Source organism: Xyrauchen texanus, chromosome 11 (assembly GCF_025860055.1).
Source record: "Xyrauchen texanus isolate HMW12.3.18 chromosome 11, RBS_HiC_50CHRs, whole genome shotgun sequence".
NCBI lineage: Eukaryota > Metazoa > Chordata > Actinopteri > Cypriniformes > Catostomidae > Xyrauchen > Xyrauchen texanus.
The window spans coordinates 14,196,882-14,216,537 of NC_068286.1; the positions used below are offsets into that span (position 1 = coordinate 14,196,882).

General features: G+C 40.8%; 1 protein-coding gene across 1 annotated transcript; it reads right to left on the reverse strand.

Annotated features, from left to right (window-relative positions):
• Positions 1-12,760: 12,760 nt before the first annotated feature.
• Positions 12,761-19,656, reverse strand: LOC127651837 (uncharacterized). The gene is made up of 6 exons (XM_052137870.1): positions 19,604-19,656; positions 17,013-17,096; positions 15,841-16,153; positions 15,404-15,724; positions 15,036-15,302; positions 12,761-14,453 (listed from the first exon to the last, which is right to left on the reverse strand). The coding sequence occupies exons 3-6, from the start codon at positions 15,992-15,994 to the stop codon at positions 14,125-14,127; spliced, it is 1,071 nt and encodes a 356-aa protein (XP_051993830.1). The 5' UTR covers positions 15,995-16,153; positions 17,013-17,096; positions 19,604-19,656; the 3' UTR covers positions 12,761-14,124.

The following is a 19,656-nucleotide window of genomic DNA, read 5'->3' on the forward strand; positions in this document are numbered from 1 at the left end:
AGAATTATATTCAGGTGAACCCAGTTTTTGTCGAGCTTTTCTAACATGATGCTCAATGCATTTTTCTCTACAGCTCAGAACATTCTGTGATGAAAGAACCAAGGTCGCCTTTGTCCTGACGCTACTTTCTGGGAGAGCGGCACTATGGGGAACAGCGGTGTGGGAGAACCAGGACGAATGCTGCACCTCGTTCCAAGCGCTCTCCGCGGAGATGAAGCGGGTTTTTGACCGTGCTGTTTCCGGTAGAGAAGCAGCCAGAGTGCTGGCCGACTTGCGTCAGGGAGAGAGATCTGTATCGGACTTTTCTATCGAGTTCCGGACCCTAGCGGCGGAGAGTCAATGGAACGAGGAGGCGCAGTGGGACATGTTCCTGCATGGGCTGGCTGACCGCGTCCAAAAGGAGATATACGCCATGGATCTCCCCACCAAGCTCAACGACTTGATCGCCTTGGCGTTAAGAGTGGACGCGAGGCTGTCCAGAGTGGAACGGCGAGTACAGACCAACCGTCCTTTGGGAGGCCAACGTTCTGGAGGTGGGGACGCGTTCAGCCCCGTCTGTGATCCCGAGCCCATGCAGGTGGGTCGAGCCCGGCTTTCCCGGGAGGAGAAGGAAAGGTGGAGATCCCAGGGCCTTTGCATGTACTGTGGAGGAGCTGGACATTTCACCTACAACTGTCCTTTAAAAGGACCGATAGTAAGTATGAGGCTACTATCGGGTGGGATCTCCGTCGAGAAGACCTCATCCACATCTACTCTCCTTCCGGTAAGACTCCAATGGTCAACCCACCGTCACGACTGTCGAGCACTTCTGGATTCTGAGGCCGAAGGTAATTTCATGGACTACACTTTTGCACTCAACCACCAAGTTCCCCTCAGGTCTCTCACTCATCGGATTGCCGTACACACCCTCAATGGCCAGGAACTTCCCACCATTTCCCTAGCCACTGAAGACATCACTCTCGTCACGTCAGGCAATCACACCGAGACCATCTCCTTCTACATACTGGACACTCCTCTTGCCCCATCGTCCTTGGTCATCCCTGGCTCACCCGTCACAACCCTAAAGTGGACTGGCAGTCTAAGTCCGTGTCGGCGTGGAGCACTCAATGTCATAAGTCTTGTCTTGTGTCTGCCTGTCCGTCTGTTTCTGTCCCTGTGTTTCAGGAGGAGACTGTGGATTTATCTAACGTGCCCGCGGAGTACCTGGACCTGAAGGAGGTGTTCAGTAAGTCTCGAGCGGCTTCTCTCCCTCCACATCGTCCCTATGACTGTGCCATAGAGTTATTGCCAGGTACGTCTCCGTCTAAGGGCAAGTTATATTCACTCTCGGTTCCAGAGAGGGAGGCTATGGAGAAATAAATTTCTGATGCTCTAGCTACAGGATTCATCCACCCTTCCTCTTCAGCCGGGGCGGATTCTTTTTGTGGGGAAGAAAGATGGATCTCTGCGACCTTGTGTTGATTACCGGGAGCTGAACAACATCACGGTAAAGAATACTTATCCTCTACCGTTGATGTCTTCGGCTTTCGAGAGGTTGCAGGGAGCATCTATCTTCACGAAATTGGATTTACGTAATGCATATCATTTGGTCCGCATCAGGGAGGGGGATGAATGGAAGACCGCTTTTAACACCCCCAGGGGGCACTTTGAATACTTGGTCATGCCGTTCGGCCTGTCCAACTCCCCAGCGGTCTTCCAGGCACTAGTTAATGACGTGCTGCGAGACATGGTCGATCAGTTCATATATGTTTACCTGGATGACATATTGATTTTTTCTTCTTCTCTCCAGGAACACATGCAGCACGTCCGACTAGTGCTTCAGAGGTTGCTAGAGAATGGGCTTTTTGTCAAGGCGAGAAATGCGTTTTCATGCACAGTCTGTTCCTTTCTTAGGGTACATCGTGTCGGTTGAGGAATGCGCATGGATCCTGAGAAGATCAAGGCTGTGGTAAATTGGCCAAGCCCAGAGTCCCGTGAAGGCCCTACTGAGATTTCTGGGGTTCGATCAATTTCTACCGGCGCTTCATTCGCAATTTCAGTCAACTAGCCACGCCTCTGACCGCCTTGACCTCCCCAGAACAACGCTCAGGTGGTCAGACGCAGCTGAGGCTGCGTTTGCCAAACTGAAAGGCTGCTTCGTTTCAGCCCCCATCCTGATAACCCCTGATCCATCACGTCAGTTCGTGGTGGAGGTCGATGCGTCAGAGGTGGGGGTAGGCGCAGTGCTATCCCAGCGTTCTCCTTCAGATGACAAGATACATCCTTGCGCGTTTTTTTCTCATCGCTTGTCCTCGGCCGAACGTAATTATGACATTGGTAACAGAGAGTTGTTGGCAGTCAAGTTAGCTTTAGAGGAATGGCACCACTGGTTGGAGGGTTCGGGGGTACCTTTTATCGTCTGGACCGATCACAAGAACTTGGAATACATTCGCACAGCTAAAAGATTAAACTCCAGGCAGGCTCGGTGGGCTCTTTTTTTCGGTCGTTTTGATTTTACTCTCTCGTACTGCCCAGGTTCCAAGAACATCAAACCCGATTCTTTATCACATATTTTTGATCGCTCCGAACGCCCGTCCACTCCCGAGTGCATTTTACCAGAGACGCTATTCATCTCTACACTCACATGGGAGATCGAATCGAAGGTCAAGACGTCCTTAGAAGGGGTAACGCCCCCGGCTCGGTGCCCACCGAACCGTTTGTTTGTGCCGGAGGGGCTACGGTCCAGCATTATTCAGTGGGGACATTGTTCTAATGTGGCTTGTCATCCAGGAGTTAATCGAACTAAGTTTTTAGTCAAGCAACGATTCTGGTGGCCTCTGATGGCTCGTGACGTTCACAGTTTTGTTTTGGCTTGCTCAGTCTGTGCCACTGGTAAGAGTTCCAATCGACCCCCAGACGGGTTACTTCAACCGCTGCCGGTGCCGTCGAGACCCTGGTCCCATATCGCTCTAGATTTTATTACCGCCCTCCCACCCTCCCAGGGGCACACGGTAGTTTTAACCGTGGTGGACCGGTTCTCAGGCTGGCCCACTTCATTCCCTTGCCCAAATTACCCTCAGCCAAGGAGACAGCGGTGATTGTCATTGACCACATCTTTCAGCTACATGGCCTCCCGACAGATGTTGTCTCTGACAGAGGACCCCAATTTGTGTCCAAATTTTGGCGAGAATTTTGTAAATTACTGGGAGCGACTATCAGTCTGTCCTCAGGGTTTCATCCCCAGAGCAATGGTGAATCTGAGCGAGCCAACCAGGACTTGGAGAGAACGTTACGATGTTTGGTATCCAACAATCCTTCCTCGTGGAGTCAGCAACTGTCTTTGGTTGAGTACGCCCACAACACGTTACCAGTATCATCCACGGGCCTATCTCCGTTTGAGTGTAGTGTAGGTTACCAGCCACCTATTTTTCCTAGTCTGGAATCCGAGGTCGCGGTCCCCTCCGCTCACTTCTTCGTCCAGAGGTGTCACCGCATTTGGACTAGGGCCCGTGAGACTCTACTCCAAGTGGGGTCGCGCACCAAGGCCAAAGCTGATCGCCACCGGTCTAGGCCTCCCATATACGTCGTTGGTCAAAAAGTGTGGCTTTCTACTAAGAACATTCCTCTCCGCTCCGTATCTAATAAACTTGCACCCAAATTCATTGGCCCGTTCACTGTCACCAAGATTGTTAGTCCGGTGGCAGTCCGCCTCAACCTTCCTCCGGCATACAGGAGAATTCACCCCGTCTTTCATGTATCCAAAATAAAACCCGTCTTTTATTCCCGCATTAATCCGCCGGTTCCGTCCCCCCCCCCCCTGCCGCGACTCGTAGATGGGGAACCTACTTATTCGGTCAATCGTATTCTGGACTCAAGACGGAGGGGACGCGGATTTCAGTACCTGGTGGACTGGGAAGGTTACGGTCCGGAGGAGAGAAGTTGGGTACCGGCCAGAGACATTCTGGATCACTCCCTTATCGATAACTACAATCGGCAGGTAAGGGAGCCTGGGAACGCCAGGAGGGGGGGAGTACTGTCACGGTTTTTAAATCCTATGTCTCTTCCTTGTCTCGTGCTTTGTTTATTACTTGTGTGTGTGTGTGCGTGGATGTGTGGGCGTGATGACTCGTTACCGTGATCAGCGCTCAGCCGCAATCACTCCTCTTCACCAGCTGTTACTCATTTCAATTCCCTTTAAATACTCACCACTTTCTCATCTCCTTGTCAGATCTTTGATTGTGAAGTCCGGTTGTGTTGATCCCTCTGAGTTCCAGTCCAGTTCCCTCCTTGTCCCTGTTTCGTGTTCAGTTGGCTGTTACCCGGATTCGTCGTGTTTGTTCAGCACTCCTCATCACTCTTCTCACCCCATTCATCTGACCATTGGAGCCCCTGCGTTACTAAACCTTCACCCCGGACTTTTCCCCAATCTTCACATTTTGACTGTCAATAAACTTATTGTCACTTGCAACTTGCTTCCTAGCTTCATTCGTGACAATGAAGCCACCAAATAACTCTTGGTACACCAGTAATCATGGGCGACATGGGTTAGCCGTTTCTTGCTGAGAAGAGAAGATCTCATCAATGTCTCTTTCAATAGAAACAGAGAAACTCAGTCAATTGAAAACATGATCAACAAGCGTCTTGGTTCTTTTGACCATTGAAATGCTTGAAAAATATCAGGGCATTAATGATGTATTTAACTCACCTATTGAAACAATTACCCAATACGATTCACAGACACAGTAGGGTTGACAGTAGGGGCGGGTGCTGAAGGGGGTTTCGACCAGGGCACCATACAAGCTAGATCCGCTACTGCTGGTAAAATCTTAAAGGATTTGTAACAGGTTGTTTTTGCATAGGTCATGAATAGGTGTTTGTATGTTGTTGTTTTTGTTGTCATTGTTACTTTACAACAATAACAATAAGATGTCCAACATTAACAGTATGACATTTTGTAGCAAATAGTAACGTAATAAAGCATATTGTAAAAACTGCACATAATGTAAAGTTAATGTAGTACATGTTCATAATGTAATACTTTTCTCAAAAAGTAATTAAATTGTGAGCACATAATGCAATAGGTTATTACATTATGAAAATGTGTAAACATTATTAACTCACTAAAATGATTTTAATGAAAAATGTATTACTTTTGACAAGTTGTAATAATTTTCAAAACAAAACAAAATGTCCTTTGTTAAGGCATGAAAAACTTTTTTATTTAAATCTATTCTTAAACAACCAAAAAAATACACTGAACTGAAATATTAATGCACTTATTCATATTCTTATTTCACATAACTACTAATATATACGTATACCAGCATATACTACTAATAATTATAATAATAATCATATGTTATATATTTATGTTTGTATTTATACATGAGCCAAAGACACTTACAGTCTTCAGTTTGAAGAGGAATTTAAATGTATACAAAGGGATAAATTGTATGAGGTTACAACATTCTGTACAAAGTATAGCTTACGTTGTTAAATTTTTTTTATAATAAATACGGTGTATGCAATATTGTATGCCTAAGGCAATTCAGGGCAAGACAGTCATATTGGACAATCAGAGTCAGAGTACAAAGCAGGGAAGCTTCTGGCTAACAGAGAGGGTCTTTTTCTACCATTCCCTCAGTTAAATCTGCTGGTGGTGAAATATTTACCTCAGCCATTGATGTTAATAATGCTTTTAAAGAATTCTATCTTGATCTCTATAATTCCTTGTCTTATACTGATGATATTAGAAACTTTGTGGAACCATTAGAACAACCTAAACTGATGACTGAGCAAATCAATTCTCTTGATTCTGAGATAAACTTGGAGGAGCTTGGCGAGGTAATTAAGGCCTTGCCAACAGTCAAGGCTCCGGGGCCAGATGGCTTTGCCGCTGAAGCTTTTGGATCTTATGATACAGATCTGGCTCCAATTTTGCTAGAAGTTTAAACAGAATCATTAAAGAATGGAAAGCTTCTGCCAACCATTACACAAGCCAGTCTGATTCTTAAAAAGGACAAGGATCCAAGTTAGTGTAAGAGTAACCGTCCAATTTCCCTGATCCAGCTAGACGTTAATATACAAACAAATTGATTAATTTCAGATTATTTTACTCTGGATAGGGGCACTAGGCATGGTTGCCCTCTTTCCCCATTATTGTTCTGTCTTGCCCTGGAACCATTAGCAGCCACGATAAGTGATGAGGATGATTTTCCAGGGGTGATGGTGGGAGGTGTGGCGCATAAGCTTTTGCTTTATGCAGATGATATTTTATTATGCATCTCTGACCCTACTAGATCTATGCCTTGCCTCCACAGAATTATTAATTCCTTTTCGAAATTCTCAGGATACAGATTTAAAGAGCAACATGCAGGTTGAATTTATAACTGAATTAATACTTTATATTGTCTGCAGAGGTCTTTTAAAAACACATAATAGAAATTACTAATAAAATCTCATTTGATGTAGAGATTTTGATGAAAATGTGCTAGGCTCTGGAATACGCCTTTCCCGCTATAGCAACGCGTCATATGACGTAGGGCGAGGCAAATAAAAGAGCTCGTGGTCAGCTCTCTATTGTTGGGTGTTGATGTAGTTAGAGCAGTAGTGAGAGACAGAAAGTTTTAGATCGAGTTTTGGAGAAGGCATAATGGTAAATTATTGTGTTTGTGCTGGTTGCACGAATTCCAGCCTGTCAGGACATCGTGTCCATCATTTTCCTTCTAGGAAAACAAGGCTTTTCGGTCTTGGGTGTGTTTTGTGCAGGTGAAGAGAGCAGACTTCACTGCCGCGTCTGTTACCACACACTCGGTCGTTTGTGGCGCACATTTCACTCCGGAGAATTATCGACCTGGAGATTTGTTGGAGTCTTGGATGGGATTTCGGAGTACGGACCACGTGAGGCTGATTACTGATGCTGTTCCCTCGGTGCACTCGATGGAATCAAGTCCACCGTCAAAGTTTACACCGGATTTTGGCACGGGCGGGACTGGAGGACCAAGTGCTAACGTTAGCAGACATTCTGTGCAACGAAAACGAGCACTTAGCAGAGTAAGTCTTACTTTTAATTATTTTAACTCTTAATTTGTGTAATTTCGTAATAATAATAGTATAATTAGTGGTGCTTGCAAAGCATCACTATTGTAATCTCACATACTTATTTTTCTTTTTATTATTATGTCTCCGTACAAAACTTCGGCACCTAACTCGTCCCGCACCGTTTGGCGTAGACCCACGAATGAGGTGTCAAATCTAACGGCCTATTGAGGACACGTGTGCTATGACTTTTATAAGCGATCGGGGGTAAGGTGTTTCCCCCAGGGGCAAAAAAGCGCCCGAAAAATCCCATAGACTTAACATTGCGACAAACTTTGATGCGTCACAGCTCCGAGCGAGGATTTCACAGAAACGTGTGATTTGCCACATTTGAAGAGGCTGGCAGGCTCTGTAAGAGCATACCTCAATATGGGGTAAAAGTTGCACCCCTGGGGGGCAGGAGCTGCCCAAATTTGCCCCCATTGACTTACAATGGTGTAGGACGGCCCATGAAATGAAATTGCATAGGGATTTTGTATTGAACATAGCTCTGGATCACAGAGTCATAGAGACAAGGGGGTGGGCTCATTTTACTCAGACAACCAATCAGTCTCTCAGGATCATTGACTTATTTGACTCAGGATGGCAAGGAGACTTCATTAGTATCACTATGGTAACTGCCTAGCAACCAGATGGGGTGACCCTAGCAACCGAGTAACAAATCACATATCTCTGCACCAGAAAATAGTACAGACTTCTGGGTTGATTTATTTCACTCAGGATGGCAAGGACACTTGATTAGTATCACTATGGTAACTGCCTAGCAACCAGATGGGGTTACCCTAGCAACCGAGTAACAAATCACATATCTCTGCACCAGAAAATAGTACAGACTTCTGGGTTGATTTATTTCAATCAGGATGGCAAGGAGACTTGATTAGTATCACTATGGTAACTGCCTAGCAACCACATGGGGTTACCCTAGCTACCGAGTAACAAATCACATATCTTTGCACCAGAAAATAGTAGAGTCTTCCGGGTTGACTTATTTGACTCAGGATGGCAAGGAGACTTCATTAGTATCACTATGGTAACTGCCTAGCAACCAGATGGGGTGACCCTAGCAACCGAGTAACAAATCACATATCTCTGCACCAGAAAATAGTACAGACTTCTGGGTTGATTTATTTCACTCAGGATGGCAAGGACACTTGATTACTATCACTATGGTAACTTCCTAGCAACCAGATGGGGTTACCCTAGCAACCGAGTAACAAATCACATATCTCTGCACCAGAAAATAGTACAGACTTCTGGGTTGACTTATTTCAATCAGGATGACAAGGAGACTTCATTAGTATCACTATGGTAACTGCCTAGCAACCAGATGGGGTTACCCTAGCAACTGAATAACAAATCACATATCTCTGCACCAGAAAATAGTACAGAATTATGGGTTGATTTTTTTCAATCAGGATGGCAAGGAGACTTGATTAGTATCACTATGGTAACTGCCTAGCAACCAGATGGGGTTACCCTAGCAACCAACTAACAAATCACATATCTTTGCACCAGAAAATAGTAGAGACTTCCGGGTTGAATTATTTCACTCAGGATGGCAATGAGACTTCATTAGTATCACTATGGTAACTGCCTAGCAACCAGATGGGTTTACCCTAGCAACCGAGTAACAAATCACATATCTCTGCACCAGAAAATAGTACAGACTTCCGGGTTGACTTATTTCACTCAGGATGGAAAGGAGCCATGTATTGTATTACCTTGGTAACTGCATAGCAACCACATGGGCTTACCCTAGCAACAGAGTAACAAATCACATATTTCTGCACCAGAAAATCGTACAGACTTCTGGGTTGATTTATTTATGACCATAATTTTTGTTCTTTTCAACTCATAACATGCTATTTGATGAGTTTTGCCATGGCAAGCACCACTCACATTTTCTTCAGGAAATGTACCTATCTAGTATTTTTATATAATATATTTTTTATAATATTAAATATTTAACATTTATTTAGTATAATAATACAGAGAGAGGGAGAGAGACTGAGCTTTAGGACAGGTTGTCGTAACGTAATTGTCTGCCTTCTGAAATGAATTTAGTAGTTTGCACAATGCCATCATAGGCATGTTCGTCCACACCGGAGAACTCGGTTTCTTCATTCGCATCCATTGTAACCTGAGCTTGAGCTTGACCAGAGTCCCTCGGCCATCGTCACTTCCGGTTAGTGCTTTATAGACGCGGAAGTTATTTTATCACAATTTATCTCAAAATATCGTTAATGGCTAAATATATATTACTCCAGTTCAGAAAATCTAGTTGTTTTATCATCAACATACACTATGCTATATAGGGGTGTCCAACCTGCATGTTGCTCTTTAATAAGTTCTAAATCCAAAGCTTTGTCCCTGACAGCATACTGCCTGGTTATGGCATTTTAAGTCGGCACCTTTCAGTGGCCCAAATAGGGCATTAAGTATTTGGGCATTTTATTCCCTGCAATTTTGTGTGATTTATTTAATTTGGGCACTTTAATAAAAAAAGGCTTTCGAGTGATGTGGACAGGTGGGCTTCATTACATTTATCTATGATTGTGAAGGTTACTGTTATTAAAAATGTATTGTATTCCAAAATTCAGCTACCTACTACAATCTCTCCCTGTAGATGTCCCCACACTTTTATTTCAAGCAATTTGATAGCATAGCAAAGTCCTTCATTTGGAATGGTAAACATCACAGATTATATTTCAATAAATTACATAGGCCGATTGTCAAAGTTGAGCTAGGCCTATCCAAGATATTGCTTTATTATTATACATTCGGTCTCAGACATTTCGCTCATTGGCCGCTTCCATCTAAGAGAGCCCCTCCCTGGTTATGTATTGAACAGGAAGTTCTTGCCCCTATTTTGCCATTGCAAAGCTTTTCTATCAAACTAATCTGAGAAGTTGTTACACCCCGTTATCTCGCATTTGAACTTGGTATGGACTAAAGTGTCCAGAGTGTATAATTCAGACATTTATTTAAATGAGTGTTTAGATCCTTTGAAAATGTGGTTCAACATTTTGGGATTCCCAGGTCTCAATTCTTCAGGTATTTATAGCTGTGCCATCTGCTCTGTACTATTTTTTGGGAGTAGCATACACCCCCCTAAAGCGGCAGACACTCTGGGAGTGGTGATTACTGCTCTTGGAAAAGGTCACGAGGCATCAGTGTATTACACCACGTTAATTCAGTGTCTGGAGGATGGAGCTTATATCAAGAGATTATGGGAGAAAGATTCAAATTTGGTATTGGAGGAGGTAGACAACTCTAGATTGTATTGGCTTGGTCTGAAAGACACACCCACCTGCTGGTGATGCCAATCAGAAGATGGAGACACAACCCATGTTTTTGGTGGTGTGTTAAGATCCAACAATTTTGGTTGAAGTTAGGGATTTATGTGTGACGTATTGGGCACTCAAATGTTTTCCCCAGACTCTGTCTTTTAGGCGATGTGGTGGTCATTAATATAGGGGATAAACACGTACAAAAAAGACATTAGTCATTAATCTTACAGTTCATAAAAAATCTTTGTTTAAACACTGACCCTTAACACTTACTTTAATAATTTTAAACCATGACTTGCACTATACGTAAGTAATATTGGCATTATATTCATGCTGTTAGCCAGAGGGGAACTGGCCCCCGCAGAGAGTCTGGTTTCTCCCAAGGTTATATTTCTCTATTAACCAACATTTTATGCTGTTTTGTGTTCTTTGCACAGTTACCTTCGGCTTGCTCACTGGTGTTATAAATACAATTATTATTTAATTACTTATATTTAAACACAATTTCCAATCATATTTTATAAAAATACACAATGATAAATGTAAGACATTGTAGATATTATAGTTTCGTTTTCTGTTATTGTCTGATTTTCTGTAAAGCTGCATTGAAACAATGTGTGTTGTGAAAGGCGCTATACAAATAAAAATTACTTGACATGTAGAAGGCTGGGGAACTTTAAATTCATTTGATGGGAAATGGGGCAGCTATTTGTCCTTCTTGGAGGGCTCTTGGGGAGAGGCAATGGAGAAAGAAGAATAGTTTTAAATGTGTGATTATTTTATATATATATATATATATATATATATATATATATATATATATATATATATATATATATATATATATATATGTGTGTGTGTGTGTGTGTGTGTGTGTGTTTGTACTCATATGTGGCCATAGGGATGTTTGTTGAGGGTCAGGGTGGGATTGGGGATTGGGAGGGGTAATAGTGGGGGTTAAATGTTGATTCTGTGAATATATGTTTTGCTTTACTTTGTCAATTGTATGAATCAATAAAAACTGTTAATCAGAAATATTGTATGCATAAAATGCAATGTTCAGCTAGCGTGTTAATGATCAGTCAGTCAGAGAGTAATGTGGCAGGGCAGAGGGCGGGGCCGGGTCGTGATCGTACACACCCGGTCCTTTATCAAGCTAATCAAGCCTCCGAGAGGGATAAAGGCAGACTGCGGAGGATTGTGCGGAAGAGAGAGATAGTTTACGGACATGTCCGTCATGTGTGTGTTTGTGTCATTTGTTTCAGTTTATTATTAAAATATGATTTGTATCGTCAAGCCAGTTCTCGTCTCCTCCTTTCCATTGACTGCTTTACACTGGTGCCGAAAACCCGGGAAATAGGAGGGATACGCCGTAGTAGAGTTCTCGCCACTACCGTCCACCCCAACGGAGCAGCCGCGGCCATCTGCCAGGGGACGAGGAGCCCGGCCGCCTGGAAGAGGACGACGGCCGCCGACTGCGAGGGGAGAAGGGGCTCCTAACCGACCGCCTGGAGTGGTCAGGGCTGCTGCCAGGGGCGGAGGAGTCACCTACCAGCCGCTGAAACGGGTGGCTGAGACCCCTACTGTTCCCCGAGAACGCGGCGGGGCGTGTATCTCTCTCTCCTCTCTCTCTCTCTCACTGCCGATCCGCGTTGGCCTTTTCCGTCTCATTTAAATTTTACAGTGTTTTTGGGGGGGGGGTACTACACTGTTACAGGAAGTACCCCCCATTTAATTATTTCTGTTTCCCTCCCCTTGTCCCCACCCTCGACCAGGTAGATGGGGATAACCTGCCGGCAGACTAAGCATAAAGCACGCCCTCCCCCCCAGAGAAAGATGGAGGAATGTGGCAGGGCGGAGGGCGGGGCCGGGTTGTGATTATACACACCCGGTCCCTTATCAGGCTAATTAAGCCTCCGAGAGGGATAAAGGCCGATGACAGATGGTGGTGCGATGGGAGAGAGACAGTTTACGGACATGTCCGTCATGTGTTTGAATTTTGTTTGAGTTTTAAATTAAACTATTATTTGAATCGTCAAGCTGGTTCTCGCCTCCTCCTTTCCATTGACTTCTTTACAAGTATACACTCTACTCTGTTCCAAAGGAGATAGGAAAATGCTTAAAACAACTAACAATAAATAATGAAATACTACTGTGATGTTCACTGAGATTTTGGTAACATTTAAAACAGTAAAGCAGAGTTAAATATATATATATATTACATTTGCAAACTCCAATTATTGAATTTACTTGCCAAATTTGTCATGGTATACAAATACAAAAAAACTAAACATTATTTCATCATAAAATCTAATAGAAATACACAGACATATAAAGAATATATTTCAAAATATTTAATTACATTAAACTAATAGAAATTAATCACACTTATATGCAGGAGAAAAATAAATGTGCAGTGCATGAATAAGTGCATTATAATGCTTAATGAGAAAAGGTACAATAAAACTGGTGGGTTTTCAGTTTGGGCACATCTGACATCATGATGATGACTTCATTTGTGGCTAGTATACGTAATAGCTGTGCTACGTCAACATTTTCGATCACTAGGCATTAGTGATCTATCTCTAGTGATTTAAGATGCTTGTAAGGTATGCAAACAAAGGAAAATACTGATCTACCTGAGCCATTCAGTCATTTGTAAATAAGTAAAATGACATTAATGCCAGTGTAACAACCTGAGAATTGCAGTGATTTCTTCCATTTGCTTGGTGATAAACACTTCATGGCTTTAATTGACTGTATTTAAAGGAATAGTTCACACAAAAATGAAAATTCTCTCAAAATGTACTCACCGTTATTCTGTCCTAGATGTGTATGACTTTCTTTCATCTGCTGAACTCAAAATAAGATTTTAGAAGAACTTCTCAATTCTTTTAGTCCATACAATGCAAGAGAATGGGTGCAAAATATTTTAAGCTAAAAAAAAACACTTAAATCAGCATTAAAATTAATCCAGAAAACTCGTTAAATCAATGTCTTCATATGCGAAATGATAGGTGTGGGTGATAAACAGATGACTTTCACATTCTTCATGCATACAGCCCCCTACTGGGCAGAGAGAATCATTTTTAGCCAAAGGAATTAAATATTGATCAGTTTCTCACCCACACCTATCATATTACTTCTCAAGATATGGACTGGAGTCTTATTGATTACCTTTGTGATGCATTTATGTGATTTTTGAAGTGTAAAAATGTTGGCACCCATTCACTTACATTGTGAGGACCTACAGAGCTGAAATATTCTTCTAAACATTATAATTTGTGTCCTGTAGAAGAAAATCATACACATCTGGGATGGCATGAGGGTGAGTAAATGATAAGAGGATTTTCATTTTTGGGTGAACTAACCCTTTAACCTTATTAACCTAAATACAATTCAATTAAACATTTGACTTTGGATTTATACACACGAAACGTGCTAAGGTGCACAGCTAGATTGTGAAAACAGCTAAAAATAAATGAGAATTTCTTCTTCTTTTTAGTTTTTAAACAATGTTCATTGGCATAGTTACACAGTACCCTAAGACAGCCCTTAAAAAATAATGCCACCCATACCATTGCATTGGGTTTAACCAACTGAGCCATTATTGTTGTGTATTTTTGATCACATTTCAGGCATTTTCAGCAGACCCAGTTTGAGAAAAGTGGCAATAGGACAGCAGAAGAGGAATCTTAAGCAGTTCAGTATTATCCTTAAAGCATTCCCATATTGGTCAGCTTTGATTCTCCCACTTTTAGTCCTCTACAGGATTGTCCTGCTTCTCAGTGGTAATCCCAGGTATGAAAGGTGTGGTTTCCTCTACAGGTGTGCGAAGAGTAGTGTCAAGCTGCTCTGAAACGTTGTTTTGGCAAGTCTCCTGGTGTGGCAATCCTATGTGTTCCGGCTCACTCAATGAGGCTGGACTGAGATGCACACTAGACTGTGCAACATTAAACCTGCAGTGAAATTTAATTTGCCCTGTCTTTCTATGATATTGAAAGATTTTGGTGAGAAGGTAAATCAAAAAGAGAACGAAAACAGCTGTTATAGCCATATCTATGAAGTGATGTCTTTGAGCGACCCCTGTGGACAACACAGAAAGAAAATATCAATGTAGTATTTAAACATATCCTCAAAAATAATTTAAATATGTCATATTATACAACTGGACAACTGGCTAGTATTAATTTAAAATCACTGGGGTTAATGTAAAATCACTGCAGTTTTGGAGAAGCTGAGACAGACTGATCTCATGTTGGCTGGTACTAGATGATTAAAAGAGATGACAATTGACAGCTGAGATAAATGGTTTGTCACAGTTAATTGTGCTTTGGAAGCCAAGCACCAGCAAGCCAATTAACACGACTACCTGTGTTCTAGAAATACGCCCCCAAAAATAACACAACCCACCACTCACCATATTTAATAGCAAATTTCTAAAGAAAAAAAAAAAAAAAACAAGCCCAAAGTTGATACAATAAGTATCCTCTACATTGGTCAGGCAATACAATTATAAATAACTAATAATAAAAACGAGAGGGCCAAATCAGTCGAACAAAAGGTCAGGCCACTGTAATTTCTCCCTGTGCTCCCAATGGCCATTCCAGGCCTGCATTTATCTATTTTATACCATTAAAATCTGAATTGAATTGATTTAATGCATACCCTCCACAGTGACAGTGTTGACACTAATGACTTCACACATCTTGTCTTTCAAAGTAAACGTCCCATTATCAGCTGCGGTCAATACTTGCAGCACAAGAGAGTAATTAGAGACAGACATTCTGTCATTGTAGTCGGAGCTGCATGAAGCGTTGGCTCTCTCCACAGTGCAGATCTGTATCTCATTGAAAAATACTGTTACTGGGTCTGTGCTGAACAGGTCCAAGGTTAGATTATCGCCAGACTTTCTATGAAGGAAATGCTGGTGAGCTGAAGAAAGAATTAAACATTGGTTTTAATACAACAAATATTTTCTGGAGGAAGGCAATAAAATATATAAAAATGGGAGGAAATAAAAAAAAAATAACAACCTTTGACGTGGAGAGTGATAGCTCCAGGATGTCCATGTTCCTCTTGTGTTTTGTGATAGCAACGGTATAACCCTTTATCTGATGGGGTGACCCCAACTATGTTAAGGGAAAGATCTCCAATCCTGTAGCCATTTAATGAAACGGAGGCCCTGTCTGTAAAACCTAAACCATGGTGTGTTATTCCATTTTGAACTTCCAAAACTATTTTATCTTCTCTTTTCCACAGGATGTTCACATCATTATCAGCTATCGTTTTCTCTGTACGTGCATAGCAGAATAGTGTTATGTTGTTTCCAACTGAGGCGTTCACAGTGTTGGGTACTAAATAGTGGAAAGACACGAAACAAGCATCAGACATCATTTAACAGTGGTTAGTGTTGAATGTAGATTATAGCTTGATTAGGACATGATGCTTAACTAATGAAGTGAAAACCTACCAAAAACTTCCAAGAATACTTTACAGACAAATGCTGAATCACAATGAGCCTCGTACCAGCCTTCGTCATTGTACAGAGCAGGATGCAGTGTGAGAGATGGGATTCTATGATTGATATTTATTAGCAAAGAGGCTTGCTCTGTTCTTAAAGCCATCTCCTTCAGTGCAATTATCTCGGACACATTTTAAAACCTCCAGCTTTCCAAGGGAAGTCCTCCATGAGACCACTCCATCACATGTCTCATTACAAGTTAGAACAGCAGTGTCCCCCAAATTTACTGCGACAGGTATTGACAATCCTGCTGAAAGAGGAACTAACAGGGAAGAGACCATTAAAAAGCAAGTTTAGATGAAAACATTTGATTAAGCAAATTACCTTGAAAGTGAAATTCTCTCATTATTTACTCACCCTCATGCCATCCCAGACATGCATGTCCCTATTTCTTCAGCAGAACACAAATTAAGATTTTTTGAAAAATGTCAAAGCTCTGTAGGTCCATAAAATGCAAGTGAATGGTGATCAGAAATTTGTAGCTCCAATAATCAGATAAAAACATAAAAGCTGCAAAGGCCTAATCGACATACACTTGCATTTTATGGACCTATAGAACTTTGATATTTTTCAAAAGAGAAAGAAAGTCTTACACATCTGGGATGGCATGAGGGTGAGTAATTATAAGAGAATTTTCATTCTTGGGTGAACTATCTCTTTAAATTGTGTTTCCTACAGCAAGAAACATTTTTCAAATAGCGTTGTGAAGACAGACTAGTATGCTTATGAATATGAATGTTGTGAATGTTACATTTATATATTGCTTTTCTGTACACTCAAAGTGCTTCACATAGTGAACAGGGGACTCTCCTCAACCACGACGGCAGTCAAAGTGTGCCAGTATGCTCACCACACACCAGCTATTGGTGGAGAGGAGAGAGGTGAGTTATACAGCCAATTAATGGATAGGGATTATTTGGAGGCCATGATTGAGAAGGGCCAATGGGGGAATTTGGCCAGGACACCGGGGTTACACCCCTACTCTTTATGAGAATTGCCCTCTTTAATGACCACAGAGATACAGGACCTCGGTTTAAATTCTCATCCGAAAGACACTTATTGAGGGTTAAAATTAGTCATTACAATGTATTCATTCACAATGAAAGAAACATAGATCTTACCATAAATTAATATGTGAAAAATATAAGGAAAACAAACTGAGATCCAATGAGGTTGAAATGGCCACATGGTTGGTCGAATGGAATCTGGAACAATAAAAAAAAATATGTTTTATTTTATTTATTTGTATTATTTTCTTATTTAAAAAAAAAATAGAAAAAAAATAGAGAGAATAAGGTTAAATGTACACAAAAGAAGGTAATTTGTTTACCCAGGAACATTACTAAGAGTGAGAAGCCCTGCCAGTCAGTGCTGAGATCATTCATTTTTGTGGGTGTGTGTTGGGTATGGGTAATTTTCCAAAACATGAATGAATGAATGACACATGAAAAAATACTGCACCTAGTTTCAACATTTGTTGTTTAGTTATTTAAGCCATTTTAAGTTTATAACCTACTCTTATTTTGCTTACTCTTATGGCACTTTTCCACTGCACGTTACGGTTCCACTCGCCTCAACTCTACTCCCTTTACTTTTCTGTGCATGCATTTCCATTGCAGTTTAGTGCCACCTCAACGTGGGTGGGATTATAGGCTGATCGTCATAGTTGCGCCGCCTCTACTGCCGTGAAATCATTTAACACGACACAAACTGACCAAAACAATAACACGACCGCTAGCTGTTAGCTACTAGCATAAAATACTGCATAAAGCAGTTGTTGCATGGTGATTTTACACAAGTGTAACAGTTAAATTGGCCTAGTTGTTTTAGAAGCAAGCTTCCAGTAGCTGGTAAACTAAATAAAGTGAAGCTTTCAAGCAGAGTATAGAGTTAACATAACAAAACATACCATCCTCTATCGCTGATCACCTCCCATTGCTCGCTGGTTTAGATAGCGTCCATTTGGTCGAATCACTTCCAATTTTCTTTGATAGTTCTGTAGTCACTTTTACGTTTTTTTTAAACTTTTCCCTACACTGTTGGTAGGTCCGGTGGGAGCCGTGTGTGCCCAATAGCTGAGACACTTCCTGAGAGATGTTTTTGTTTAGCTCATCGCTAACGAGTGGACCGTCTGCACCTCATTTTGCACACAGCCATTTCTTTTTTCACAATTTGAAAGTCGCGTGAACAAATTATACTGTTATCACTGTTGCCAACTTTAAAACTAGCCGGTTGATGTCACGTGTCGGAAATCAAGTGACGATGGTAGTGATGATTCTCCTTGAACAATCAGTGATCTGCAGGATTTTGAAATCACATTTAGTATTGGCTCGGCTCGCTTGGAACCTCGACCAAGGTGGTACTAAAACAATTATCAGGTACAAGTAAATGTAATTTTTTTTTATTCTTTGGATAAAATTAGTAACTTAAATTATTACTTAGATTTTTTTATAAATTTATAGGCCTAAGCAGAAAATTAATAGGCTGCTTTGTTTACCTTTTAAAATTAGTAAGTATTTATAAAACCAACATATAAAACCACAAATTAACCATAGATATTATTATATGGCTACTATTATTAAAAATATGTTACCATATTAATCCTATAGTAATGCTGTAGTAAAACTATGGTTAACTGTATCAAAACCCCAAAACACAATATTACTACAGTAAATCCATGGTAAGTTTTCAAAAGGGTATCATTTATTAATGAGGATTAAAGATCATTGTAAATGTTTTAACAACTTTGAATTTAAATAAACCTGTAAAATTGTCAAACAAGCCCATTATAATAGGTCATGTCTAGGTGTGTTTTTCTGTCATTACATCAGGAAAGCTCTACTCCCTCTTTGAAAGAGCACTATGATTGAGAAGGTGAGCGCTGTCTGTCTGCTGGTGTATTTTTTATTTATATTTATTTTATTTTTTTATTTAACACTTTATTATCAACAAATAGCATGTACAATAGTAATTTCCATATTACAGCAAAGGAGCATATCACATGCTTCACAATACAATATAAATCAGAGTAAGAGAACAAAAAAACAAAAACAAACAGATAGAGAGGGTACATATCTATATATTATTGAATAAGCATAAGTAAATACTTTCTATATAAAAATGTTAAATAAAGAACATACTGCCATTGTTTTAATTGCTTTGCTATTTTTAGATTTTGACATTACATCTATGCACATTTTGATCTCCTTAAGCACTATAAAGTTAGGTTTGACATTTGTGAATTTATATTTATGAATATAAAACGTACATAAAAATAAAATAAAATTTATAATGAAACCAGAATCCTTTGAGTAATGGTCCTTAATATAATAAACTAATATCACATACTTTGCTGGTGTATTTTAGCATTTCTGTGCGTCAAGTTGAGCGGAAGAAAAAATAGTTCCGGTGCCATTCAACAGTTCGCTAATATAATTATTATTTTCCACTTCGAATCTTTTTGAGATGCATTAATATTCACGTTATCTAAATATTAAGATCACAATAAAAATGTATTATAATAATATTTTTATACCACATCAGTATCCGAAGTATCGATACTTTAGTATCCATCCCTAACTATCACACAACCACAGGATGGACAGCAGAATAATATGCCAATATTGGATACTTTTCTAACGTCAGCATTTTTAGAAAAATAATACATATAAGCACTGATCTATATAGATCAGTGCATATAAGTCGTACTTACTTGTTACGAGGCTAAAGCTAACGATTTTGACCTCTTCCGTGTTTGGTCTTAAA

Bases quoted from the DNA above. Each gene is read 5' to 3' on its own strand.
- LOC127651837 (XM_052137870.1), bottom strand. From the start codon at position 15,994: ATGGCTTTAAGAACAGAGCAAGCCTCTTTGCTAATAAATATCAATCAT. The intron at 15,303-15,403 runs GTTGTTATTTTT...TTCTTTCTTCAG, and splicing joins TATCACTCTCCACGTCAAAG to CTCACCAGCATTTCCTTCAT. The intron at 14,454-15,035 runs GTATGCATTAAA...TGTTGTCCACAG, and splicing joins CAACACTGTCACTGTGGAGG to GGGTCGCTCAAAGACATCAC.